The 27,500-nt window shown below is 45.1% G+C and overlaps 1 protein-coding gene across 1 annotated transcript in view; it reads right to left on the reverse strand.

Annotated features, from left to right (window-relative positions):
• Positions 1-5,526: 5,526 nt before the first annotated feature.
• The window catches only part of smarca1 (SWI/SNF related, matrix associated, actin dependent regulator of chromatin, subfamily a, member 1), a 39,767-nt gene continuing 17,793 nt past the window's right edge, over positions 5,527-27,500 (reverse strand). The window contains exons 10-24 of the mRNA XM_037533381.1: positions 26,862-26,971; positions 25,382-25,608; positions 24,137-24,258; positions 22,337-22,489; positions 20,264-20,396; positions 19,020-19,165; positions 18,758-18,886; positions 18,528-18,638; positions 16,670-16,783; positions 15,188-15,310; positions 14,012-14,144; positions 11,525-11,643; positions 11,110-11,322; positions 7,063-7,173; positions 5,527-6,142 (exon numbers count right to left, since the gene is read on the reverse strand). Coding sequence (XP_037389278.1) covers positions 6,083-6,142; positions 7,063-7,173; positions 11,110-11,322; positions 11,525-11,643; positions 14,012-14,144; positions 15,188-15,310; positions 16,670-16,783; positions 18,528-18,638; positions 18,758-18,886; positions 19,020-19,165; positions 20,264-20,396; positions 22,337-22,489; positions 24,137-24,258; positions 25,382-25,608; positions 26,862-26,971 — 2,004 coding nt within the window. The 3' untranslated portion in view covers positions 5,527-6,082. The remainder of the gene's footprint in view (positions 6,143-7,062; positions 7,174-11,109; positions 11,323-11,524; positions 11,644-14,011; positions 14,145-15,187; positions 15,311-16,669; positions 16,784-18,527; positions 18,639-18,757; positions 18,887-19,019; positions 19,166-20,263; positions 20,397-22,336; positions 22,490-24,136; positions 24,259-25,381; positions 25,609-26,861; positions 26,972-27,500) is intronic.

Raw genomic sequence — 27,500 nt, forward strand, 5'->3', positions numbered from 1 at the left:
ATCAGCTCTCAGTAGCAGTAACTCTAACCAATCAGCTCTCAGTAGCAGTAACTCTAACCAATCAGCTCTCAGTAGCAGTAACTCTAACAAATCAGCTCTCAGTAGCAGTAACACTAACCAATCAGCTCTCAGTAGCAGTAACTCTAACCAATCAGCTCTCAGTAGCAGTAACTCTCACCAATCAGCTCTCAGTAGCAGTAACTCTAACCAATCAGCTCTCAGTAGCAGTAACGCTAACCAATCAGCTCTCAGTAGCAGTAACTCTAACCAATCAGCTCTCAGTAGCAGTAACACTAACCAATCAGCTCTCAGTAGCAGTAACACTAACCAATCAGCTCTCAGTAGCAGTAACTCTAACCAATCAGCTCTCAGTAGCAGTAACACTAACCAATCAGCTCTCAGTAGAAGTAACACTAACCAATCAGCTCTCAGTAGCAGTAACGCTAACCAATCAGCTCTCAGTAGCAGTAACGCTAACCAATCAGCTCTCAGTAGCAGTAACGCTAACCAATCAGCTCTCAGTAGCAGTAACACTAACCAATCAGCTCTCAGTAGCAGTAACACTAACCAATCAGCTCTCAGTAGCAGTACCGCTAACCAATCAGCACTCAGTAGAAGTAACGCTAACCAATCAGCTCTCAGTAGCAGTAACACTAACCAATCAGCTCTCAGTAGCAGTAACTCTAACCAATCAGCTCTCAGTAGCAGTAACTCTAACCAATCAGCTCTCAGTAGCAGTAACACTAACCAATCAGCTCTCAGTAGCAGTAACGCTAACCAATCAGCTCTCAGTAGCAGTAACGCTAACCAATCAGCTCTCAGTAGCAGGAATGCCCGCCTTCTACTGCCCTCCATAAACTCTATTCATCTGAATTTGTCAATGACGGACATAAATGGCAAAAATGAGCCATTTATGCAGATTTATGACAAGAAAACAAATAAAATACCACAGAAAATCAGAATAACTCACATTTAAATTGACTTCATCGCCTCCGTGCATCATCTTTTGCCTCAGCGGCTGAGGAAACATCTGATGCTCTCTGGATATTCGGCCCAAATGAGATCCCTCAGTAGGCAGCAGACTTGAGGTATCCAAGAATCGGGACAGCCGCCTTGTCGGGAGCGCACACTGTGGCGTAAAGTGCTGCCTGAGTCGAGAGCTCACTCGGTTTTGAGACACACCCAATTTGAACTGCTCGTTTTTAGCCGTTTCTCTCCATTCACTCTCAGTCATTGAGGCCTCGCTCGTGGGCGCCCTCTGCTGTTTTGAAGTCTTGTTTTTTAATATAACGGGGGAAATAGGAAGTGGCCAGGCTCCTCATAAACCGGCTCTGCTTGGGGCCACGGAACCATTATTAGTTCCACAACGGGGAAATTTCACCTCTGCATTTGACCCATCCATGAAGTGAAACACCACATACACACTAGTGAACACACACACACTAGGGGGCAGTGAGCACACTTGCCCGGAGCAGTGGGCAGCCCAATCCGCAGCGCCCGGGGTGCTCAAGGACACCTCAGTCATGTGCTGTCGGCTCTGGGGATCGAACCGGCGACCTTCCGGTCACGAGGCAGGTTCCCTGACCTCCAGCCCACGACTGCCTTCAGACTTGAAAATAAAGTTCAGCTCCCGAGTGGAGCAACCGTCTATTGGCCGTGTCATCAGGAGGTCACAAGTTCGGTCCTGGTGATGCTGAAGTCGCCCGTAGCCAGGAGTCCAAGAGAGCCCAATAGGCCTCGCTCTCTCTGGGTGGGTAGGGTGGCCCCCCGTCTCCCCCCATCACTCAGCGCAGGCGTCTGTTATCTGGGTTTGGGTTTGGCTGGTTTGGCAGGTCTCCGAGGAAGCCTGTGCTGCCTTCACCTTCCTGAGTTGATAGCCTCGTGTGATTGGGGGGGGGGGGTCCTAACTAGCAGGTGGAATTGGAAACGACTAAATTGGGGAGAAAATCAGGTAAAAATAAACAAACAAATAAATAAATAGACAAATTCAGTTCTCTCACACAGACAAAAAAACAGTGTACGACTTAAAATCCCCTCCGAATAAACATCGGAGCTGAAATCCAGGCTCCCTGGAACAGGTTCGACTTTGACCAGCAAAAGCTTCACAGACACAAGTTTAAATGATACTGACTCGAATCCGAGGAAACGAGGTCGAGCCGCTGATGTTGGAGGGAAGTTAAACTAACTTTCTGGTGTCTGGAGCTGGAGCCTCCTACCCCAGCTAACGCTAGCTGGCTCCTCTCCCCTAGCTGACTTAGCTAGCTTAGCTTCCGAGATCCAAACGCCCCATTGTGGGTTTGACTTGACCGGCCGCTGTTTTCACAGGTACAGACGGTAAAACGTGTTTACATTCATGTGGGTGGTGTGTGAGCAGCTGTTAGCCTGTTAGCAGGTAGCCACTCGTTTGTGCAGTTTCCTGGTTCTGATCCAGCAGAACAACAGCCTCATGAGTCCGGCCTCGTTCGGCCCAGAGAACCATTTGGCACAACAATGGAAAAGAGGCCTGAGTTTTAGGATGAAGGTGATGGCTAACGCGCTACATCAGCACCGCAAGGCACACACACTCACCGGCCACTTTATTAGGTACAGTTCAGTTGCTTGTTAACACAAATAGCTAATCAGCCAATCTCACGGCCGCAGCTCACTGCATTCAGGCATGTAGAGGTGGTCAAGACGACTTGCTGAAGTGCAGACCGAGCATCAGAACGGGGAAGAAAGGGGATTTAAGGGGCTTTGAACGTGGCGTGGTTGTTGGTGCCAGACGGGCTGGTCTGAGTATTTCAGAAACTGCTGATCTACTGGGATTTTCACGCTCAACCATCTCGAGGGTTTAGAGAGAACGGTCCGAGAAAGAGGAAATATCCAGTGAGCGGTCAGTTGTGTGGATGAAAATGCCTTGTTGATGTGAGAGGTCAGAGGAGAATGGACAGACTGGTTCCAGATGATAGAAAGACAACAGGAACTCAAATAACCAACCAGAATCTCTGAGGAATGTTTCCAACACCTTGTTGAAAGTGTGGCACGAAGAATTATGACAGTTCTGACGTCGGGCCGATTCGGGCCAGTTTCAGACTCTAAATATAACAATGTGGGTCGGCTTCAAACTAAATACTGTAAGGCTCGGGTTTAGAGTCAGGACTTGTCGACAGTCGAGTGAAGCTCAAACAGGAGGTTCTTGGGCTAAAACGCCCACGCCAGCAAGCGTTGCGCTATCCGGTGTAAATACGCATGCATTTTTTATTCTAATTTTGATGGAGTTGGGTCAGTTTCGGACGGGACATCTGATTATTAGCGTTGGTACGGCACACAGTTTTGCGAGGCTCAGGTCTGAGGGTCAGATCAAGCTCAAAGCCCTCAGGCTGTAATGGGGTTTGGGCTGATATCGCAGGCCTGAGCAGCACGGCTGTGATAACCGTATCGTACAGTCTCAGAAACATTAGCACCTCTATTAGAGATTAAGCTCCACGTGGCCGTTAGCTCCAGGCTAACTGGTGTAAATAAGCCTCCATGTCCTCTTAGTTAGCTTGAATTAGCCTCGTAGCTGCAGAGCTACAACTACAGAAGCAAACCTCAGACCCCAAACGTGTCTTGGCTGAGGGGCTGTGTCGGAGCTGAAGGGGGAAACTGAGTAAATAAGATGTTTCGTTTCGCGCTGTTACTTTATCAGAGCGGAAATGAAGGCTGAGTGATGAACAGCAGAGGACAGACTGTGACGCTAGCTGTAGCAGAGAGGAGCTTCAGACGTAGGCGAAAGGCCCTGCGGCCAAACGTCTGTGCTTTTCCTCGAGTCACGTAGAGAAATCAGCCTCACAGAAAGCAGACGGCCTTGAGCCGAGCGCTGAGCTGAGCTGGAGCGCTGCTCGCTTCCCCTTTATTTTCACCCTCACATGTTCCGGTTATGACTTCAGTCATTTTACCGCACAATATTATTCAATTATTGTTATATAAGGAATTGCATTTACTCTGCATACGTTTCTGGACAGGTCAGCCTCCGCACTGTCAGCCTTTCCCTGTCCTTGACATTTAGAGATAGAGACACAGCGCCCCCATGTGTATAAATGCTGGTATTACAGCCTGAGCTGTGTATCACTTTCAGTGTCAGGTCCTGTTCCACACAGCCAATAAGCAACTGTTATTATCTTAAGTTATATATCGTTAACAGTTAAGACTTCATTTGTTGGCTGCCCACACACACACTTCATAAGACAGATATTCCAGAAACGGAATACGACACACACCGTTCAGGCGGACCCTCACAGAGCAGGAAATATTTTAGTGGTGGATCATTCTCAGTCCAGCCCACAGGACGCTGCCCACAGGACGCTGCCCACAGGACACTGTCGGCTGGATTTTTTTTGTTGGTGGACTGTTCTCAGTCCAGCAGCAACACTGAGGTGTTTAAAAACTCCAGCAGCACTGCTGTGGCTGATCCACTCAGACCAGCACAACATACACTACCACTACCACCATCACGTCAGTGTCACTGCAGTGCTGAGAATGATCCATCACCCAAGTAGTACCTGCTCTGTGAGGGTCCACCTGCGCAGAAACAAGCAGGTGGTCAGAACGTTCTGCCAGATCGATGCAGTTCACTCAGTTTTCATTAAATTTGCCTTACAATGTGTTGTTGGTGCACATAAAACACTACACCAAAACTTTTTGCTCTGATTTTAGAACAAAGGATTTTATCTAACACTGGTATATTATATACACTCATATGTCAAAGTTTGGTCAAATTACATTTACTTTTCTGTTGACTTTCTTAGTGTAAATAAGTGAAAAGACATCCGGTCCAGGATACACACTTCTGCACATGTTAATACACAATCACTGTTTACCTGCAGAGGTTTACGCATCTAAGCATAAAACTTCATAACCTTTAAAATGTCTTCAAAATGCTGAAGAACAACATTTTTGGTACTAAACAGACTGTAGCTTTTGAAGTATGTCACAATGTTTACAGTCGTATGGAAAGGTTTACAATACCGGAGCATAGAACAAAAAACAAAATGTGCTAATAATAAGTTATATGCTGCCTTTTAAAAAATCCTAATCTACCTTTCAGTGGTTCAAAAAGCTTTAACACACCCGGTCTTTCAGCTTTTATCAACCCCCTAGGTTCCATGAACTCGCCTGGCAATCAAAGTCTCTGTTTCTATATCTGCATCTGTGTCTTTGTGATGGTCCAGGTCAGAAAGCCAGTTCAAACTCTTCCTGAATCCGTAGAGCCGCCCTTTCCTTTCCATCTTAACATCGAGATCTTACGAGACTCACACCTGGAGTTATGAGCCTGTGAAGAGGGGCTGAGATACACGTCATCTGCCTCTCGCCGTGTGGAACTGGTGGATTCCTGTGTCCGTGCAGAGAGTTTACAGCTGCTGAAGCAGGTTTTGGAAAGTAGTGATGAAGATAACGGAGCGTTTAGATGTGAAACATATGAGGATCATGTGATATGAACAGCCTTTAAAGGAGAGTTTAAGAAGAGGTGCACAAATCGAGAAGGAATGACCTCAGAAAACAGAGGGATAAGGGAAATATTTTGTTTTTTTTTAATAACACAGAACTCAAACACATATCAAAGATAGATAATCTGAAAAATTCTTGAATATGTAAATGAATATGTAAATAGGCTTAAACAGAGCAGGTAACACAACAGGGACGTAGAGAAGGGCGCGTGAAAGACGACGTGATAAAACTGGCTCTGCACATGCAATTCAAACAGCGTGATCCACAATCGGACCATAAAACGGACATTTGAACCCATCACTGGCCATAGAAAGGCAGAAAGTCAAAGCGGAACATGGGAAAATATATTTTTTTATAAAACAGGTAGAAGAACGTAAATATAAAATGACGTATGGCAAGCTAAACATCTACTGAGAGTTAAAGACGGCAGCTGAGTAAAAATGAAGCGGCAGCGAAAGCAGCCCGACTCGTGGAGGAACGCGCGATTGCTCGACTCGTCCTGGTTGTGATTTTGAGTCGTGAGTATTATGGGATGGAGCTGGATCTATACCAAGTCCTGAACGGTCGCTGCCGTAAAGGATGACGAACAAACAATCCAAATCCCTAAAGGACGGAATCAGGCTTTGGCTTTCTTCTCCTTTCTGTCAGACGAAGCTTCAGCTTTCCGTTTTTGGGCCTGCAGAAAAAAGAAAAATAAACAGAAATACTTTCTGAGTAACTCGTAGTATTTACTGAGTAAACATGACGATTATTTCATCGCAGATACTGAATAATGTGTCACAGATACATTTTTTACAGTCATTACTAAAAACTTTATGGCAGGTGCCAAAGAATATGTTTGGTTATTAAATAATTCATCAGAGTCACTGAATAATTCATTATAGCTCGTAATAACTGATTAGAGATGCTGAATAATTCAGTAAGTGGACAGGACCCCGATGGACCACCACAGAGCAGGTACTATTTGGGTGGTGGGTCATTCTCAGCACTGCAGTAACACTGTGGTGTGTTAGTGTGTGTTGTGCTGGTCTGAGTGGATCAGACAGCAGGGCTGCTGGAGTTTTTAAACACCTCAGTGTCGCTGCTGGACTGAGAATAGTCCACCAACCAAAAATATCCAGACAACAGCATCCAGTGGGCAGCGTCCTGTGGGCAGCGTCCTGTGACCACTGATGAAGGACTAGAGGATGACCAGCACAAACTGTGCAGCAGCAGATGAGCTGTCGTCTCTGACTCTACATCTACAAGGTGGACCGACAAGGTAGGAGTGTCTAATAGAGTGGACAGTGAGTGCAGAGTGAACTCCAGCAGCACTGCGGCGTCTGATCCACTCGTACCAGCACAACACACATTAACACATCACCACTGCGTCAGTGTTACTGGAATGCTACCTGCTCTGTGAGGGTCCATGGGGGTCCTGACCACTGAAGAACTACAGAGTGCAGCTATACAGTAAGTGGAGCTGATAAAGTGGACGATCGTCGGTCAGAACGTTACGCCTGATCTGTGTGTATCTAAACATAAAGAAGGTAAAGACAGACGGAGACGCTCGCTCAGCGCTGTGTGTGCGTTCATTCAGAGAAGAGAAGAAATTACTGATTGTCCTTTGGGAGCTCTTTTCTTTTTCTCCGCTCTCTCTTTCTCCTCGATTTCCATGTTTTCCTTCTCGATTAGGGAGATGAGGGTGTTACAGCGTCTCTGCAGCTCCTGTCAAACAAACAGAACAGCATGTAAACAAACAACCTCGACTAAATACACACAAACACAGCTGCACCAGCCACAGACAAAAAAAGGAAAAGACCTTTGTGCACCAAGCAGCACTCTGACTGTCTCTCTCTCTCTCTCTCTCTCTCTGTCTCTCTCTCTCTGACTGTCTCTCTCTCTCTCTCTCTCTCTCTCTCTCTCTCTCTCTCTGTCTCTCTCTCTCTGACTGTCTCTCTCTCTCTCTCCGACTGTCTCTCTCTCTCTCTCTCTCTCTCTCTCTGTCTCTCTCTCTCTCTCTCTCTGTCTCTCTCTCTCTGACTCTCTCTCTCTCTGTCTCTCTCTCTCTCTCTGTCCCTCTCTCTCTGACTCTCTCTTTCTGTCTGTCTCTCTGTCTCTTTCTCTGATTCTCTCTCTCTGACTCTCTCTCTCTGACTCTGTCTCTCTCTCTCTTTCTGTCTCTCTCTCTCTCTGACTCTTTCTCTCTTTCTGTCTCACTCTCTGACTCTCTCTGACTCTGTCTCTCTCTCTCTCTGACTCTGTCTCTCTCTCTTTCTGTCTCTCTCTCTGACTCTCTCTCTCTGACTGTCTCTCTCTCTGACTCTGTCTCTCTCTCTTTCTGTCTCTCTCTCCCTGACTCTGTCTCTCTGACTCTGTCTCTCTCTCTGACTCTGTCTCTCTTTCTCTTTCTGTCTCTGTCTGTCTCTCTTTCTCTCTCTCTCTCTGATTCTGTCTCTCTGACTCTCTCTTTCTCTGACTCTGTCTCTCTCTTTCTTTCTGTCTCTCTGTCTCTCTTTCTCTCTCTCTGACTCTGTCTCTCTCTTTCTGTCTCTCTGTCTGTCTCTCTTTCTCTGACTCTGACTCTCTCTTTCTGTCTGTCTCTCTCTCTCTCTCTGACTCTGTCTCTCTCTCTCTTTCTGTCTCTCTCTCTCTCTCTCTTTCTGTCTCTCTCTCTAACTCTCTCTCTCTCTTTCTGTCTGTCTCTTTCTCTCTCTCTCTGTCTCTCTCTCTGACTCTCTCTTTTTGTCTGTCTCTCTTTCTCTCTCTCTGACTCTGTCTCTCTCTCTCTCTTTCTCTGACTCTCTCTCTCCCTGACTCTGTCTCTCTGACTCTGTCTCTCTCTCTGTCTCTCTTTCTCTTTCTGTCTCTCTGTCTCTCTTTCTCTCTCTCTGACTCTGTCTCTCTGTCTGTCTCTCTTTCTCTGACTCTGTCTCTCTTTCTGTCTCTCTGACTCTGTCTCTCTTTCTGTCTGTCTCTCTTTCTCTCTGACTCTGTCTCTCTTTCTCTTTCTGTCTCTCTGTCTGTCTCTTTCTGTCTCTCTGTCTGTCTCTCTTTCTCTGACTGTGTCTCTCTCTTTCTGTCTCTCTGTCTGTCTCTTTCTGTCTGTCTCTCTTTCTCTGACTCTGTCTCTCTCTTTCTGTCTCTCTCTTTCTGTCTCTCTGTCTGTCTCTTTCTGTCTCTCTGTCTGTCTCTCTTTCTCTGACTGTGTCTCTCTCTTTCTGTCTCTCTGTCTGTCTCTCTTTCTCTGACTGTGTCTCTCTCTTTCTGTCTGTCCCTTTTCTCTCTCTCTTTCTGTCTGTCTCTTTTCTCTCTGTCTCTCTCTATAATTGTGTATTTTACAGTTGTAAGCAAAAGTTTGGGCGCCCCTGGTCAATTCCATGTTGGTGATTTTCTTAGTGTGAATAAGTAAACACGCCCTCTACAGAGACACACTTCTGCACATTTTTATACACAATTATTGTTTAAATACTGATTTTAACACTTTGGGAAAAAAAAAACTTATTGGACTACAATTTACAGAGAAATACACCATTTGTTTGTTCCCTGCAGTGAAACGTATGCAATTTGTCAGTAATGCATCATTTGTCAGGAGGGTAACCAAACTTTTGCATATGAAGAGTTGATTTGCAAAAACGTGGGTCTCCACTTAAAGGAGATTACTGTGCCTTTCAGCTGACATCAATAACAGCATACAGGTAACTAACAATATTAAACCTCATTGAAAATTTGTTTGTTTCTAATTGAAATTGTTTTTTTTTTTTGGCAAAATAAGAAAACTCCAATGGTCATTTCATGTTTCAGAGTCAAACAAAGCCTTTTAGTGGACACAAGTTTCTCTTAGGGTCAATATTTAACATCTTCACCACAAAACAAGCAGATGAGCTGAACAGCCCATTAACCTGAATCATATATAAGATCAGAGCTCAGAACATCCTGAGGCTGAATCTCAAACGGCTCCCGGCTCCCTACACAGTCACTACGTGAGTTATGAACTGATGAATACTGATCTTTGTGTCCAGTATGAGTTGTGCTCACATGGCTGAATCCAGAATGGTTCTCTGCGAGGAGCTGTTTGAGATTCTGCCTGGAACAGCTGGGGCAGTGTTGCGTCACCTGACCCGAACACCGCGCACTAATTGGCTGGACAGATTTATGGGCTTCTGCTGAAGAAGAACAGCGCTGGAGTTCGACCGTTTCTGCTGTAGAGCGTCACCCTGCAGTGCCATGACAACGGACAATAACAGCTTTAGTGACTAAACGTGTTCAGGGCTCTGAATGTGCTGTGTGTTAGAATAACTCACCGCAGTCATTTTTAAAGGACGGGGTTTATCAACTTTTGCAAACCAACTCTTCATATGTTGCCGCTTATATGCATATGGATACACATCAACAGTCCACTTCCTTCATCACGTAGTGTCTACATTCCACACACAGGGCGAAAGGGAGCTAAACACAGGCCCAATCCCCCACAGGCCCCTCCGTTTTCTGTCCCGATTCTTGATGAAATAGAGAGGGAGGGTGAAGTGTTAGGGCTACACAACCCTCCAAACTTTGAGGAAAAAAAAACTGGGGACATGAGAAACCGAAGAAACACATAAATTATGATAACCAATGTATTCTCTTAGTTCAATGTCGTTTCAGTGCCTTATGGTCATTTTCTTCATAACAAGCCTTAAAAAAATAGCCAGTAGTTCTGTTGTCTCGGAAGCTAGCTAAATTTCCGTTTCCACCTGAAACAGATCAGCAGTTTATTTAAGGTGGAACAGGAAAATTCGAACGAAAATCTGGGGCATATTTGACTTCAGCTTCATATCACTGAAGAATTTAGGGGGGGTGATAATAAATAATTGCCCCCCTCTTTAAAGGCGTATGATGCCCTAAATGTAACTAAAGCTCAGCAGTGAGGAGCTGAACTTCACCCTCCTCTGCTGTCACTGCAGACGGGCAGGGTCGCCCACAGAGCAGCGCTATTAGCTGTTAATGAAGCAATGCTCTTTTTATTTAAGGGTCCTGATTTTTAGGGAAGATTTCAACCACTACAACTTGTAACTCAGTTCCAAGGGGCCTAAGGCTGCAGAGAAACAGATGGACTACAGTCTGTAAATGTAGAACTACAAAGTGCTTGTATATACCAACTGCCTCTAGAAGGGGCCATAAAGCCAGGACTGAGTAATCAGGGCTGAGTGATAGCAGCCTTCTTAAGGGGTGCTCACACGCTGCTCACCGCTTAGTCTTGAGTTCACACTGCACGTTGCTCTGACTGAGCTGGTAACCTCAGTATCTGTCTCCAGTTTAGAGTCTTTGCTTTTCTGAAATTGTTCTCCAGTGTAAGTATAAAAAACGCATCTATTGACTCCTTATTTACGGACAGACGAGGGTGAGGTTAAAGAAGGGAGTTTTTTGATGTCAGTTTTGGAGAGCTCTTGGTCATCCTTTTAAGTGTTTAGTTTGCATGGCTGTTATCCCCATCTGTAGCACGCCTGCATAGCACAATAGTCTAGCAACAAGGTGACTGAGGGTTCGATCCCCTCCCCTCTTGTGATTAGTTACTTTCCATGTTTCCTTTTTAATTCCCTCCTTGTCTAGCTCGTTTTCCCAGCTCTTGAATTTCCTGGTGTGTTACAAAATTTTTGTCCTGAAATATAAACAGTAAACTCTCACCATAGCTGTCCTGGACTTGATGAACCAGTCGAATCTGAACTGGGGGGCATTTCGGACGCACTGACGCAGCTCTTCATAAACGTTCTCTTTGTCAAAGCCCATTTTGTGCAGCATGCAGATCAGGAAGCGATCCTCCTCCTCTGTATAGTTCTTCCCTTTATTAGTGCCGTACTGGATACGCAGCTGGTGGAACGGAGCCTTATACCGCGCTATCTGCAACACGGTAATCACATAAATAACGTACAATATCTAAAAACAGAAGCCAAAAACTGTTTTGTGCTCAGAGAGAAATATACAGTAATGTTAGTGAGAATGTTGATCTGTAACAGTACAATATATAACGTTTTAGAGCAGATGTGTCTTTGTTCATTTGTTCTGTGTATACAGCTAAAAACAAAGTATTGTTGTTGGAGACCTTCACGTCAAGGGCCTTTTTAATGCTGATCCGTCTCTGGATACGGGCTTCTCCTCTCTCGATCTGAGCCATGATCTTCTCGATGTCCTGCAGTTCATTACAGCGCTCCCAGAACACGGCTACAACACGGACACACGGATGAGCAACCAGAGTGAGATGATCTGAGAGCTGTGTATGTTTACACAGCATGTAAAAGTGGCCCAAATCTGATTTTCTTACCAAATATGATTTTTTGGTTTGGCTGTTCACATTATCTTTCAAATGTGTCCTGTACTTGACAGTCTGAACAGATCAGCCCCTAAACCCCTAAAAAGAGCAGAGCCTTACGCGGCTCGTCCAGAGGTAAACAATCTTGACGGCCTGCGAACGCCAGTCGCTCCCGGAGCTTCAGTTTCATCTTCTCCAGCATCACAGGAGCAATTATGACGTTCCAGTAATTGACAGCTGGGCTCAGCACTTACAACGTGTTCGAGTTTGCCGTAAAAAGGGCACGTTACTCGGCCACGTCCACTTCTCTGGCTCGTGTCCTCTGAGTCTTTAAGCTTTTTTGACACTGCAGCCTCGGGCTCCTCCTCGGCCGTTTCGTTCGCAATCTCTTCTGAAACGGAGCGGATGAGATGAGTCTCTAATCATTTTTTGGTACAGAAACATCAGCCTGAACGTTTTGAGTCTCAGCAGTGAAATTACGACGGTCGAGTTGGACTGACGTTCAGACTGAGTCGCACTGCCGCAGATTGGATATGTATCATATTTCAGTACCACATATGAAAGCGTCTCAAATCAGAACTGAAAATGTCAGAGTAAATTTTTTGCTGTATGCAGTGACACAGAAACACATCTGTGTCACATACAGAGAAAAAGATCAGATTTGAGCCACTTTTACCTGCTGTGTAAACGTAGCCTATGTGTGTGAGTGTATATGTGTATGTGTGTTTGTGTGTGTGTGTGTGTGTGTGTGTGGATGTTTGTGTGTGTGTGTGTGTGTGTGGATGTGTGTGGCTGTGTTACCTAAATACTCTATAACCTCCTTGTGTGTGTGTGTGTGTGTGTGGCTGTGTTACCTGAATACTCTATAACCTCCTCGTGTGTGTGTGTGTGTGTGGATGTGTGTGGCTGTGTGTGGCTGTGTTACCTGAATACTCTATAACCTCCTCGGGTGTGTGTGTGAGGCTGTGTGTGGCTGTGTTACCTGAATACTCTATAACCTCCTCGTGTGTGTGTGTGGCTGTGTGTGGCTGTGTGTGGCTGTGTTACCTGAATACTCTATAACCTCCTCGTGTGTGTGTGTGTGTGTGGCTGTGTGTGTGTGTGTGTGTGTGTGTGTGTGTGTGTGTGTGTGTGTGTGTGTGTGTGGATGTGTGTGGCTGTGTTACCTAAATACTCTATAACCTCCTCGTGTGTGTGTGGCTGTGTGTGGCTGTGTTACCTGAATACTCTATAACCTCCTCGTGTGTGTGTGGCTGTGTGTGGCTGTGTTACCTGAATACTCTATAACCTCCTCGTGTGTGTGTGTGTGGCTGTGTTACCTGAATACTCTATAACCTCCTCGTGTGTGTGTGGCTGTGTGTGGCTGTGTTACCTGAATACTCTATAACCTCCTCGTGTGTGTGTGGCTGTGTGTGGCTGTGTTACCTGAATACTCTATAACCTCCTCGGGTGTGTGTGTGAGGCTGTGTGTGGCTGTGTTACCTGAATACTCTATAACCTCTTTGTGTGTGTGTGTGTGGATGTGTGTGGCTGTGTGTGGCTGTGTTACCTGAATACTCTATAACCTCCTCGGGTGTGTGTGTGAGGCTGTGTGTGGCTGTGTTACCTGAATACTCTATAACCTCTTTGTGTGTGTGTGTGGATGTGTGTGGCTGTGTTACCTGAATACTCTATAACCTCCTCGTGTGTGTGTGTGTGTGTGGCTGTGTGTAGATGTGTGTGTGTCTGTGTGTGTGTGTGTGGCTGTGTTACCTGAATACTCTATAACCTCCTCGTGTGTGTGTGTGGCTGTGTGTAGATGTGTGTGTGTGTGTGTGTGTGGCTGTGTTACCTGAATACTCTATAACCTCCTCGTGTGTGTGTGTGTGTGGCTGTGTGTGGCTGTGTGTATGTGTGTGTGTGTGTGTGTGTGGCTGTGTTACCTGAATACTCTATAACCTCCTCGTGTGTGTGTGTGTGTGTGGCTGTGTGTGGCTGTGTGTATGTGTGTGTGTGTGTGTGTGTGGCTGTGTTACCTGAATACTCTATAACCTCCTCGTGTGTGTGTGTGGCTGTGTGTAGATGTGTGTGTGTGTGTGTGTGTGGCTGTGTTACCTGAATACTCTATAACCTCCTCGTGTGTGTGTGTGTGTGGCTGTGTGTGGCTGTGTGTATGTGTGTGTGTGTGTGTGTGTGGCTGTGTTACCTGAATACTCTATAACCTCCTCGTGTGTGTGTGTGTGTGTGGCTGTGTGTGGCTGTGTGTATGTGTGTGTGTGTGTGTGTGTGTGGCTGTGTTACCTGAATACTCTATAACCTCCTCGGGCGTTTTTCCCTCCACCTCGCGGGCGATGCTGTCTATATCGTCTCGGCCGTATTTCTCGTTTGCCTTAATAAACTGGTTAAAGTCTCGCTTGTTCCAGCTTGTAAAACCCTGAGAAAAGCAAATGTATCAGAGTGTCTTAATTAGTCTCGACCCAGTTCTGCTCCGAGGCTCCGAGTCCTTTAATACGGAACATCCACAGAGACTAACATTCACCTCACACCGCAGAGGAACTCACAGAGCCTGGATTTCTAAGTGTGGTTTGGCAGTTCTGGGATCTTTATTTAGTTCTTTATCATTTTTTAGCACGTTGTTCTTTTTTTTATTGTTTCTTCAATTTTTTGAATAGTTTGTTACATTTTAGTACAATCTGGTAGTTGTTTGGCATCGTCTGGCTGTTTTTTGGTACAGTGTGACAGTTTGTGTTATTTGGTAGTTTTTGGTATGATCTGATAGTTCTTGCTATGGTTTTGTAGTTTTTGGTACAGTCCGTCAGTTTGTGTCATGGGTTGGCGGTTCCTGGTGTAGTCTGGCAGTTTAGTAGTTTTTGGTATGGTCTGGTATCTCCTGATGTGGCTGGATATATATGTTCTGGTATATGGTAGTTCTTGGTGTGGTTTAGTATTTCTTGGTGTGGTTTGGTAGTTCTTGGTGTGGTTTGGTATTTCTTGGTCTGCTTTGGTTGTTCTTGGTGTGGTTTGGTAGTTCTTGGTGTGGTTTGGTAGTTCTTGGTGTGGTTTTTATAGTTCTTGGTGTGGTTTGGTTGTTCTTGGTGTGGTTTGGTTGTTCTTGGTGTGGTTTTTATAGTTCTTGGTGTGGTTTGGTTGTTCTTGGTGTGCTTTGTAGTTCTTGGTGTGGTTTTTATAGTTCTTGGTGTGGTTTGGTTGTTCTTGGTGTGGTCTTTGGAAGTAGATGCAAAGTATCAGCAGTTCATGATGCTGTTGTCATCGGCTCAACCTAGTTATTCTGTGGCATCATACAAGGATCAGTATTTGGCAACCTTGTATCTTTAAGAGTACACATGACAAGTTTGCTCTGATAAAAGGTGAGTAGTTTATCTCACTCAGCTCGACGACAAACAGCCGAGTAAAAACCCAAAATCCATTGTAAGATGCCAGGATCAGATCCAGTAGTGATCTTTCACATGTCTGTACCTGTGTGAGTAGTTTCTCTTTCTCCTCCGTCTCTTCTGCTGTTAGAGGTTCAGCGTCGTCGATCTTCCTCTGTTCCTCCTTCTGCACCTGCGCTGCGTTTGGAATATCTGGAGACTTCGGAACCTAAACACACAGACACAAATCACCATTCACAAGTGTGGAATCACTGCATTAATAATAAAAGCAATATAACTGCAGATCAATGTAGAGAAATATCACGCTACTCTACATCTTTACAGATCTCAAATGAAGCTGTCCAGAAGGACCAACAGAGCTGGATGTCACGAATGGCCCCTCCCAGTCCTGTCCATGTGTTCTGTTTTGGTATCTGTTGTCCTGCCCCTCGTTTTGTAACTCCGCCCCTGATTGTTTTCACCTGTCCCTCGTTTTCCCTGAATACTTAAGCCCTGTGTTTGCCGGTCTTTGTTTGATGTCTCGGTCTCCGTTTGTTGTATTGATTCTAGTTTTTGTCATGTCTGTCCCCCGATCTGTCCGTGTTGGCTATATGAACCTGGACTGTTTTGACCACGACCCTGGATTTGCCCATAATTAATCTTGCTTATCTCAGCGTGTGCGTCCGCCTCCTCGCTCCCCGTTACACTGGAGACGACTCTAGAATGACTGAGGAAGCTGTAGAACATGAAGAATTAAACTCTAAGAAAGTCCATAATTATCCACATGACATGATTAATATTTCAACAGCAAGAAGCATTCGATGTGATGTGTTCTGGACTCTTTTGTACGTGAAACTGAAATCCAACATGTGTCTTATATGCGGGTGTGGCATGCTTCCGGCGGCCCTTCAGGCCCCGACGACGGGTGTGGAGGGGGCCGGAGCGCAAAGCCCGAGCTACCTTGATGGACGAGAGTGACGAGAGTCAATCGGGGGTGAGGGGGGAGGAGGAGGACGATGCTGGTGCCAGTTACGGGAGGCACCAGAGGAATACGTTCGACCCAGGCGGCTGAGCTGCCAGCTGGGGGCGGTAATGGGGAGGCGGAGCAGCGAGCTCAGCTGAGAGGGAACAGAGAGAGAGGGACGAGCAGCAGCAGAGACTGTAAGAGCTGAAAAGCTCGGTAAAGAGACTGAAAAGGCTAGTTAGCGTCAGATTTTCATGCTCAAACACACCTGACTTAACTACACTGTTTAAAAAAAAAAAGATTTGGGGTCTATCTTAAAAGTTTGTGTTCGGGCTGAGTTATCTGACCATTGAATTGTAAGTGACCAGAATAAGAGTCTTTGTTTTATGCCCTCTCAACTTTTAATTTGAAGTTCAAATAACTAAACAGTTTTAGAAAATCTGCTTGATATGTTTGAGCAGTGAAACTACCAAGCTGTACTGGACAGCGGACCCCCAGGACCGGAGTTGTGCACTCGGGTAAAGACCAACGCCACACAGGGGTCACGTCAAAAAAAAAAAAGCAAAATTGGATTTTGGCCACTTTGTTCACTTGCACATGCACCCAGCTTGCTTGTGTGCTTACCTTGTATCCGATGGTTTTTCTGTAGTACAGTATCTCCATCTCCAGCAGCTCAAACAGACGCGGAGGGAAAAACTGAAAATCCTGAATATTTGGCTGCTTCGGAGGACGAGGAGCCTAAAATGCAGAGGTACAGAGTTACTGACTGCATGTTCACAATATTTACACTGAGTTATTAGTTTATCAGGTCGGCCGTATACCATATCGACAGGTTTACAGTGACAGACCACCATATGACCACCACAGACCAGATACTATTTCAGCGGCGGACCATTTTCTGTTAGTGACAGCATTAGTGACAATGCTGGCCTGGAAATAAAACCAAAGGTTACATCCATTTCATCCCTTTGTTGTGATGTCAGCACTCATTGGTACTCAAAATTTAGTTTGAACCACTTTCATAACTTCTAACACCCCCAAAAATACCACCAATATCCCAATATCCCCAAAATGCATCCAGTATCTCAAAATACTCAACCAACACCCCAATAATACCACTAATATCCTAAAATACTCCCCCAAAACCCAAAAAATACTATCAATATCCTAAAAATACCATCAATATCCTAAAACAATCTCGAAAATACAGCCAATATCCTAAAATACTCCCCAAAATGCACACAATTTCCTAAAATATTCGCCTAACACCCCCGAGAAGTACACCAAAGATCCTAAAATACTACCCCAACACCCCCTAAATGCCCCCAATATTCTAAAATACTCCCCCGACACCTCGAAAAATGCACCCAACATCCTAAAATACTCCAAAATACATCCAGTATCTAAAAATACTCCCCCAACACCCCCAAAAATACCACTAATATCCTAAAATATTCACCTAACACCTCAAAAATACCATTAATGTCCTAAAATATTCACCTAACACCTCAAAAATACCACCAATATCCCAATATCCCCAAAATGCATCCAGTATCTCAAAATACTCAACCAACACCCCAATAATACCACTAATATCCTAAAATACTCCCCCAAAACCCAAAAAATACTATCAATATCCTAAAAATACCATCAATATCCTAAAACAATCCCGAAAATACAGCCAATATCCTAAAATACTCCCATAACGCCCCCAAAATGCACACAATTTCCTAAAATATTCACCATACACCCCCGAGAAGTACACCAAAGATCCTAAAATACTACCCCAACACCCCCAAAATACCCCCAATATTCTAAAATACTCCCCCGGCACCTCAAAAAATGCACCCAACATCCTAAAATACTCCAAAATACATCCAGTATCTAAAAATACTCCCCCAACACCCCCAGAAATACAACTAATATCCTAAAATATTCACCTAACACCTCAAAAATACCATCAATATCCTAAAATATTCACCTAACACCCCCAAAATGCACATAATATCCTAATATACTCCCCCAACACCCCTTAAAATAAAAAAAAGTCAGCTTTAGGGGGTTAAAGGATGTATTTGTGGGTGTTCATTGATGTCATTTATGGGTATTTGGGGTAATTTTGGGATATTGGGGTATTTCAGGGTATCCTGGTGTATTCTGAGGTACTGGGTTTTTTTTGGGAGTATTGGTATTTTAGGATGTTGGAGGGGGAGGATACAACATAACACCTGGCATGGGAAAACTTTTAAAAGTTCAAACCTTCTTTGTTTGATTTTTCATTATATTAAAAATATGAATATAACCTGTGGCCTAAAATTGCCATGAAAAAACGCCATACAACAAAACATCCACTGACCAGAGGTGGTCAAACTCTAAATCTATGCACACATGCTGGACAAGCTTGCATGTGCATATGTGTTTGAGCACATGAATCTGTGTGCATGCGTCTGCACGGATATTGTACGAATGTGTGTGTTTGTACCTTCGGAGCTCTGGGCTCGCTGACTCTGAGCGCCTCTCTGAAATAAGCGTCCACAGCATAGTTCGCCTTCCTCTCTCGCTTAGGAGGCTCAATCCACTCCATCGTACTCAACTACAACACAGACAAAGCGTTACTGTGACACAGACACACAGAATTACCACGGGCTAAAAAGGACTCTACCTTCCAAAAATTCAGTAGAGAACCGGAAGTTCTCCATCTGCCTCTCTGACCTTCTGTTTTTCTCTGTAATCTTCTCCCTCGAAGTTGTACAGGCTGGTTTCTCCGCTGCTGGTGTCCATGGTGAAATTTCTCAGAGAACTTTCGCCCAGTTTCTGCATCCTCTCGTTCATCTCCGCCGTCTGCAGCGAGAAGCAGAGTTACGGGGAAGGAAGCGGAATTAAAGCTGCATTAAAACAGTCTGGACTCTGAAAAAGCTCCACAGTTTAAAACAAAGGCTCGGCTTTAATCCGGCCGATTCGTTTGCTTCCGGACCTTCTTGGCTCCTCTCTCCAGGATGGAGTCAATGTGCTCGTCTGTCAGTTCGCTGTCTTTGGAGGCGAAGACGTGAGTGGCCCCGTGTCGGATCATCTGCAGCATCTCGTCTTTACCCAGTTTGTTCTGCTGCTCAATCAGACGACCTGATAAACACGTACAGGGAAAATAAGCTCGTTATGCCTCTGAGCCCCTAGACTGATGGCTTTTATTCGGGGTTTTAAAGCTTAGGTTTAAGGCATTTAGTAAATACAGTAACTTTAGTTTAATGCACGCTTCTGCGTCGCCATAGCAACCCTGTATTATCCAAGCACTGTCATGTCATGTGAAGTATTTTCTTAAAACTAAAAACAATCAACAGACATAAAAAGTTCACATGTACGCTAATTTAACATAGTTAAAAACACCTTTAACATTTATTAAGGCCTATCATTTTTCTTTGTGCGGTGCCGTATAAGAACTGCCTTTGCTTAGAAGGTTTTTCAGCAAACCACTTCTGTAAATAAAATTTGTGAGGGTTTCATTTCTAACATTCCTAAACTTAAAAAAAAATCCAAATAAGGTATAGATTAAATGTTAAATGTGTTTTTATTTATTTATCTTATTTATTTATCTATTTTAATAACAGCTCTTGGGTGTAAACTAGACCATGAGATCTTAATTTCGTTCCACCTCATGTACCATGTGATGCGAATGACAATAAAATCTCCTTGAATCCTTGAATCCTAGATTTGATGAACAACCCATAAAACAGTATAGAAACAAATACGTATTATTCAGTAACTACTATGAATTATTCAGTATTTACTATGAATTAGTCAGTAATTACTATGAATTACTCAGTCTACCATGAATTATTCAGTCTCTACTATGAATTATTCAGTAACTACTATAAATTTTACAGTAACTACTGTAAATTCTTCTGCATCTACTGTAAATAACTCAGTACGTTTTATAAATTATGCAGTTAATTCTATGAATTATTCAGTATTATTCAGTACTTTAAACTACTCAGTAAATTATTGAGAAACTACTCTGAATTATTCAATAACTTCAATAACTAAATTCAATAATTCCGCATCTAATATGAACTATCTAGCATCTAATATCTACTATTAATTATGCTGAATCTACTAGAAATGACTGTACCTGCTGTGAATTAATCATTAAGTATTGTGAATTATTCATTAAGTATTGTGAATTATTCAGGACGTATTGTGAATTATTCAGTAGTCCATGTGCACCTTGCTGTATGACTATGGAGTCCAGGCGGAGCTTCATCTCTGCTCTCTCTACGATTCGCTCCTCCACCGTGTTTTCAGTGATGAGTCTGAAAACTCTGACTGGTTTCTTCTGACCAATCCTGTGAGCGCGATCCTACAGCAACACAAATAAAAAAAAGAAAGAACAGTGTTTGTGGAGAACAAACCAAGAACACAAAACCATTTCTCCTGTATTTCTCAACGAAAAAGTTCGAAAGCGTTAACACGGCCAACAAATCGGTTTAAGCTAGGAGTCACAAATCAGCAGGACTACATCTGCTGTTTTATTTCATTGGCAAGATTAGATTTATTGACTCAATAAGTCTTCAGGGAGATATCTGATTAATCATATGGAACGGAATGTCTTGTCTGTATCTACTCTAGTTAAATAAATAGAATAGAATAGAATAACATTAAAAAACAGGAACAGGCTGCGCCCAAGCTGTATTCGGCAAGGATGGAGAAACTGACTTCAAATGAGGGTGTTGTCGGTCAGTGGGTGGAGCACTTTGAGGAACTCCTTAATCTGGGAGATGCGCCTCCCTCATGGGAGTCAGGGTCAGAGGCTTCTAGTGAGTTCCATTTCCCTGGTGGAGGTCACTGAGGTAGTTGGCAAGCTCCTCAGTGGCAAGGCACCGGGGGTGGATGAGATTCGTGTGGAGATGCTTGAGGCTCTGGATATTGTGGAGCTGTCGTGGCTGACGCGCCTCTGCAATATTGCATGGACCTCGGGAACAGAACCCTTGGACTGGCAGACCGGGGTGGTGGTCCCTATTTTTAAAAAGGGGGACCAGAGGGTGTGTACCAACTATCGGGGTATCACACTGATCAGCCTCCCTGGGAAAGTCTATGCCAAGGTGCTGGAAAGGAGACTCTGACCGATAGTTGAACCTCAGATTGAGGAGGAACAATGCGGATTCTGTCTTGGCTGTGGAAGAATGGACCAGCTTTTCACCCTCTCACAAATTGTTGAGGGGGCATGGGAGTTTGCCAAACCAGTCTACATGTGTTTTGTGGACTTGGAGAAGGCTTATGACTGTGTTCCTCGAGATACCTTGTGGGAGGTCCTCCGGGAGTGTGGGGTGCCGGGGCTACTACTCTGGGCTATTCGATCTCTGTACTCCCGGAGTGAGAGCTGTGTCCGTATACTCGGGATTAAGTCAGACTCTTTCAGTGTTAGCGTTGGACTCTGCCAGGGTTGTGCCCTGTCTCCACTCCTGTTTGTGATATTCATGGACAGAGTGTCAGGGTGTAGCCGGGGTCAGGAGGGCATTATGTGTGGAGGCCGGAGGGTGGCATCTCTGCTATTTGCAGATGATGTTGTTCTTTTGGCGGAATCACCTCCTGATTTTTTTGCCTCCTGGACACCTCCTGGTGGGGGTGTACCAGGCACAGCCTACCGGGACAAGTCCTAGGACCTGCTAGAGGGATCATATCTCCAAGTTGGCCCGGGAGTGGCTTGGGATCCCCGGGAATGAGCTGGAGGAAGATGAGGGGGACAGGGTCGTCTGGGATTCTGCTCTCTCAACTGCTACCGCGACCCTATTTGGACTGAGAGATTAACAATAATGTTGATGATGATGAAAACACAGAAAACTTTCTTTTAAATTTCTTCTGACCTGTAGCTCATTATACCACATTTGTGTTTGCAAGTAAAAGAGAATACTTGCTGTTTTTCATACGCGTGGACTGAGAAATCTGAAAGATATCAGAGTGAAGCTGCTTTCACACTGAACCTGGTACGTGCTGCGCTCGCTGCTCACGTCCAGATGGTTTCACGCCACTCACAGCTCGCCGTGAAAATGGACAGTGCTCTCTGATAAATCTATCTTTTCGAATAGCGAACCAGACACGCCGACTGGTCTTCTAGTGGCCGAAAAAACGCATTACTGAGCTAAAATCTGCTCTATTTATCCAACTTCTTCTGATTTCTAGATCTTATTCCGATCTGAGGAATCAGAGTGTGCTGTTTACTGGAACTGCTTGAATGATCAGATAACTGCAGAAATATAATTATGATCAGTTCTGATCGAGTGTGTGTGTCCGGGTTCTCACCATCGCCTGCAGGTCCACTTGGGGGTTCCAGTCCGAGTCGTACAGGATGACGACGTCTGCGGTTGCCAGGTTGATTCCAAGGCCCCCTGCGCGAGTGCTCAGCATGAAGATGAATTTCGAGCTGTTTGGCGCGTTATACGTTTCAATTGCTTTCTGGAATAAACGCACATTACAGGAACATAATTACAATAAACCAACATTTAAGCGACGCTGGTCATCTGCATTTTAATCATTTTGCTGTATTTATAGCCCTAAAGAACTATATTTGATATTTTCCTGTGATGTTAGTTTTCCGTGAATGTTTATTATCAGCATCAGCGATGATGAGATGGACGCATATGCTGAGAGACGTGAGATTTATTAGGGGCAAATCCATAATGAGGGTCAAAACGGTCCAGGGTCAGAGAGCCAACTCGGATAGACCGGGGAACAGACATGACGAAAAGAAACAGGATAAACACAACAGAAGATAACAGAAAATACAACAGAGGCCAGCAGATACAACATCAAACAATGCAATACATACAAATAATACATTACAAGACCAGCAAACAACTAGGGAAAAACACAGGGCTTGAATACAGAGACAATGAGGGTTAATAAGACACAGGTGATAAACACAGGTGGTACAATTAAGGGTAGGGTCTGGAAACAAGGGGGCAGGACCGGGAAAAACAAGGAAGCACAACAAAAGCACAAGGAGGACTGGGAGGGGCCAATCGTGACACCAGAAAGACAGACATGAAAAATAGCAGATATTGGAATCGGCCTGCAGTTCCCATCCATGAAATAACCATAACCCTTTCTTTTATGGTGTCAAACTCCACAACACTGTGTAATCATTTTGGTATCACCAGTGTGAAGACAGTCCTAGACAGTTTCACTAAATCACACTGAAATGCCAAACAGGTTCCAGATACTAACTCCAAAGTGCTGTGTACCATGACAAAGTACCAAGAATGTCTAACAGGTTCTAGCTATGAAGCTGATAAAGGACATGGTAAAACGTCAGCACCAGCTGAGCGTAAGGTCGATTGTAAGTTGGGGTGTAAAGTCCATCCTAAACCTCACGTTGATAGTAGTTAGTTTAAAACTCTGAACACTCACACTACTGAGTCCCCCCTCTGCCTCCACTGACTCCACTTACTACATCTCGCATAATCCTCTGAACACTCACACTACTGAGTCCCCCCTCTGCCTCCACTGACTCCACTTACTACAACTCGCATAATCCTCTGAACACTCACTACTGAGTCCCCCCTCTGCCTCCACTGACTCCACTTACTACAACTCCCATAATCCTCTGAACACTCACTACTGAGTCCCCCCTCTGCCTCCACTGACTCCACTTACTACAACTCCCATAATCCTCTGAACACTCACGTCACGGATTCAGCCAATCGTGGATCATTGCCCAGATCCACCTCACCACATTCCTGAACTGTTTGCACCTGTTCATCTCCCACCTGTCTGCCTCGCCGCCTCTGTGCTGCATACAGAGCGTTCTCTGCGTTTCTAACGGTTTTCCTGCTATCGTTCCCTCTTTCGGACTCTTACGTGACTTTGGATTCTGTCATTAATCTAATCCTCGCGTTTGTCTCTTGGCTTCTCGCGCTTTTGATCCGGCCCGGCTTTGCTGTCTCGTTAACTTGCTCCTTCTTAATAAACGATCTCTGATATTTAACCTGCTTAGTTTACCAAACGCTGCCCGAACACTGGCTAAGCTGCCACACAACAGTCGCAGCGGGTCGGTTATCTGCTCAGACTCATGCGAGTGAACTTGTTTGTGCGGGATTCTACTTCTCTGTCCTCGTGCGGCGTGTTGCCGTCCAGCCTGCAGTACTCGAAGCCCTTCCACATGCAGTAATCCTCCAGAATATCCAGCACGCGGGTCATCTGGCTGAAAATCAACACTCGAGAACCTACAAACAGACACAGGTTGACACAGCTGTGTGTGAAGGTTTGGGCAGCCCTGGACGAATCGCAGCCACATCTAGACCACAGCACATTATTTCTGCAGATTCCAGCGGAAAACGAATATTAATTCATATGAAATGTTAAACACGGCTTTCGCACCGGCCACAACTCCATGAGCCACAGCTCATTCTCTGAAGTGACACACAAGAAAAAATATCACTCACAAAAAGCAGCCTGTGCAAAAGTTACAGCGCGCTTCATATTTTATTAGAATGGCACCGCACATGCTGACATCATCAGAACTTTCTCCTGGACATTCATTTTTCATATTTTAATCTTTGTTCCCAAAGGCATTCGGCCACTCGGTCATTAATGTAAATTACTCGCGCGTGTGTACGCACCCATCAGACATGACATTCTGACCACCTCCTTGTCCACTTTATCAGCTCCACTTACTGTATAGCTGCACTCTGTAGTTCTACATTTACAGACTGTAGTCCATCTGTTTCTCTGATACTCTGTTACCCTGTTCTTCAGTGGTCAGGACCCCCATGGACCCTCACAGAGCAGGTACTGTTTGGGTGGTGGGTCATTCTCAGCACTGCAGTAACACTGACGTGGTGGTGGTGTGTTAGTGTGTGTTGTGCTGGTCTGAGTGGATCAGACACAGCAGTGCTGCTGGAGTTTTTAAACACCTCAGAGTCGCTGCTGGACTGAGAATAGTCCACCAACCAAAAACATTACAGCCTGTGACCACTGATGAATGACTAGAGGATGACCATCACAAACTGTGCAGCAGCAGATGAGCTGTCGTCTCTGACTTTACATCTACAAGGTGGACTGACGAGGAGTGTCTGATAGAGTGGACAGTGAGTGGACAGTGAGTGTTTTTATAAAACACGGCACTACTGGGTCTTTTTTATCTGATAGATTATATTACAGTACACTACAGTGTGTGTGGTCAGCATATAATCCTAAACGTTAGGAAAATCCACTGAATCAGACCGAGACTGAATCAGGGATCGATTCATGGTGAGATCTGAGGTTTCCTGATGCGGCGAATCGCCTGACGAGGAATCCTAATCAAACTGAACCGTTGTGAGCTCGTTATGAGGTCAGGGCCCCCACCTTGCTCCTGGACTTCGGGTAGTAGTTTGTCCAGAACCAGCATTTTCCCGCTGTTGGTGACCAGGTGTGTGTCGGTGGTGTACGGCGGTCCCGGCTCCGCCCCGTCGAACAGGTACGGGTGATTGCAGCACTTCCTCAACTGCATCAGAATGTTCAACAAGCGCATCTTATCCATCTTCCCTGCAGAGTTCAGGATGTCGATGTCCTTCATCAGGATTCGGGTGTACCTGCGCAAACAAGGCCAAACACAGAGAACATATAAAAAACACAATCAAACACAAAAATATAAGGTGATATGACCCCAATTCATCCTTACAGTGATAAATTAGGCCGCTTTAAATGGCTTTAGCGCTGTGCAGTCTAGAGCTGGGCAGGATGACAGTACAGCATGCTTTTCTCAAAGTGTCAAGCATTTAATTCGAACTTCTTTCATCATAAAAAGAGCAAAATTAGTCTTGTTTTACTGGATTTAGTGCAAAATATTCAATAAAAGTTACAAAGTTATTGTGTTCACAGTTTCTGATATATAATTTAAATGTAGGTTCTTGGCTCCTGAGTGGCGCAACCGTCTAAGCGTTGGTCTTATTATAAGGAGGTCGCGAGTTCGATCCCTGGTGATGCTGCAGTCGTCCGTAGCCGGGAGTCCAAGAGAGCACAACTGGCCTCGCTCTCTCTGAGTGGGTCCCGTTTACCCCCCATCACTCAGTGCAATGCTGGTCAGCTCAGGCGTCTGTCAGCTGACGTAACAGATCTGGCGGTCGGCGCTTTCCTCCGAGCGCGTCCAGCTGTCCCGTGACGACGCGTGAGCGGCAGTCTGAAAAGAAGCGGCGGCTGGTTTCGCGGCTGGCCTCGGAGGAAGCCTGTGCTACCTTCACCCTCCTAGCGCTGGTAGTATGGTGTGATTTGGGGAGTCCGAACGAGCGGGTGGAATTGGAGACGACTGAATTGGGAGAAAATCGGGTAAAAATTTAAAACGTAGGTTTTTTTCTCTGTTCCAACTGATCAGATGTCTGAGAAAATACTTATTATGGCACATTGTGTATCTGAAAATGTCCTGAAGTTCTGCGATATTATATTTTTGCCGTATCGCCCACCTCCAGGTTACCTGCAAACGGGCATACATGACGTTATTAAGTATATTTCATTTTTAACAACATGTAGGGGGGAGTGGGGCACAGCATGATGCCTGTACAGTGTCTGTACAGTTAAACGTGCTCAGCATGCTTTTGGTTGTTTGTCCAGATTCACTCTTTAGATGGGGATAACGCCATGTCCCCCTCAAAAGAGACATTTCTGGACATTTACGAGTTCAATAGGCCGTCCCTGCTCCCCCCGTAGCACAACGCTGTTTCCTCGACACTTTGTCCACTCTCGAAAGTCTTTATAGTTCAGTTTTAACCCGATTCAGCTACATAATGAAAAACGACAGAGCAGCGAGGCTCTACAGTGAGTCGAGCTGATTTATGGTGGTTTAACTCACCATTCTCTCTGCATTTTGCTCAGGCCCAGGTAGATCTTCACCTCCTTCTTCGGAGGAAGACTCCTCTCCACTTCTTGTTTGATCCGACGCAGCAGGAACGGCCGCAGCACCTGAGAACAAGCACACAGTGACCTTAATCGCTAATCAGACTAAAATCTGGGGCTGTGTGGTCACGAATCTGATCTGAGCCACTTTCATTCGTGGTTCTAGATCGGATATGCATCCGATTCGTGACCACGCGACCTTAATGTGACACTCGGATTGGAATTCATGGGCTTTTTTAGCATGCGCCGTCATTCAACGTTACCATGGCAACAGCGCCGAACTGACGTAAACGCCTGTAAACGGTGGAAAAGCAGCTCGTCTCACCTTTTTCTCCTCCGTCTGCCTCTAATAACGAAGCTGAGAGCTGATCAGAGTTAATGATCTTCTCAGCGAAGCTCGTTCTGCTCGTTAGTTTGTGCTGATGATGCAGTGATTCAGTCACGTGACGTCGCTGAGTAGGAGGAGCTCATGAGGGTCAGTTCAGGAGCCAGTTCATCACATTAATGACGGATTTGAATCACCTAAACGAGTGTGAACCGTCGAGTCAGAGATCGGATCTGAGCAACAAGGCTTGTAATGTGAACGCAGCTTCAA

The sequence above is a fragment of the Pygocentrus nattereri genome, chromosome 23, assembly GCF_015220715.1.
Source record: "Pygocentrus nattereri isolate fPygNat1 chromosome 23, fPygNat1.pri, whole genome shotgun sequence".
In the NCBI taxonomy this organism is placed as follows: Eukaryota; Metazoa; Chordata; class Actinopteri; order Characiformes; family Serrasalmidae; genus Pygocentrus; species Pygocentrus nattereri.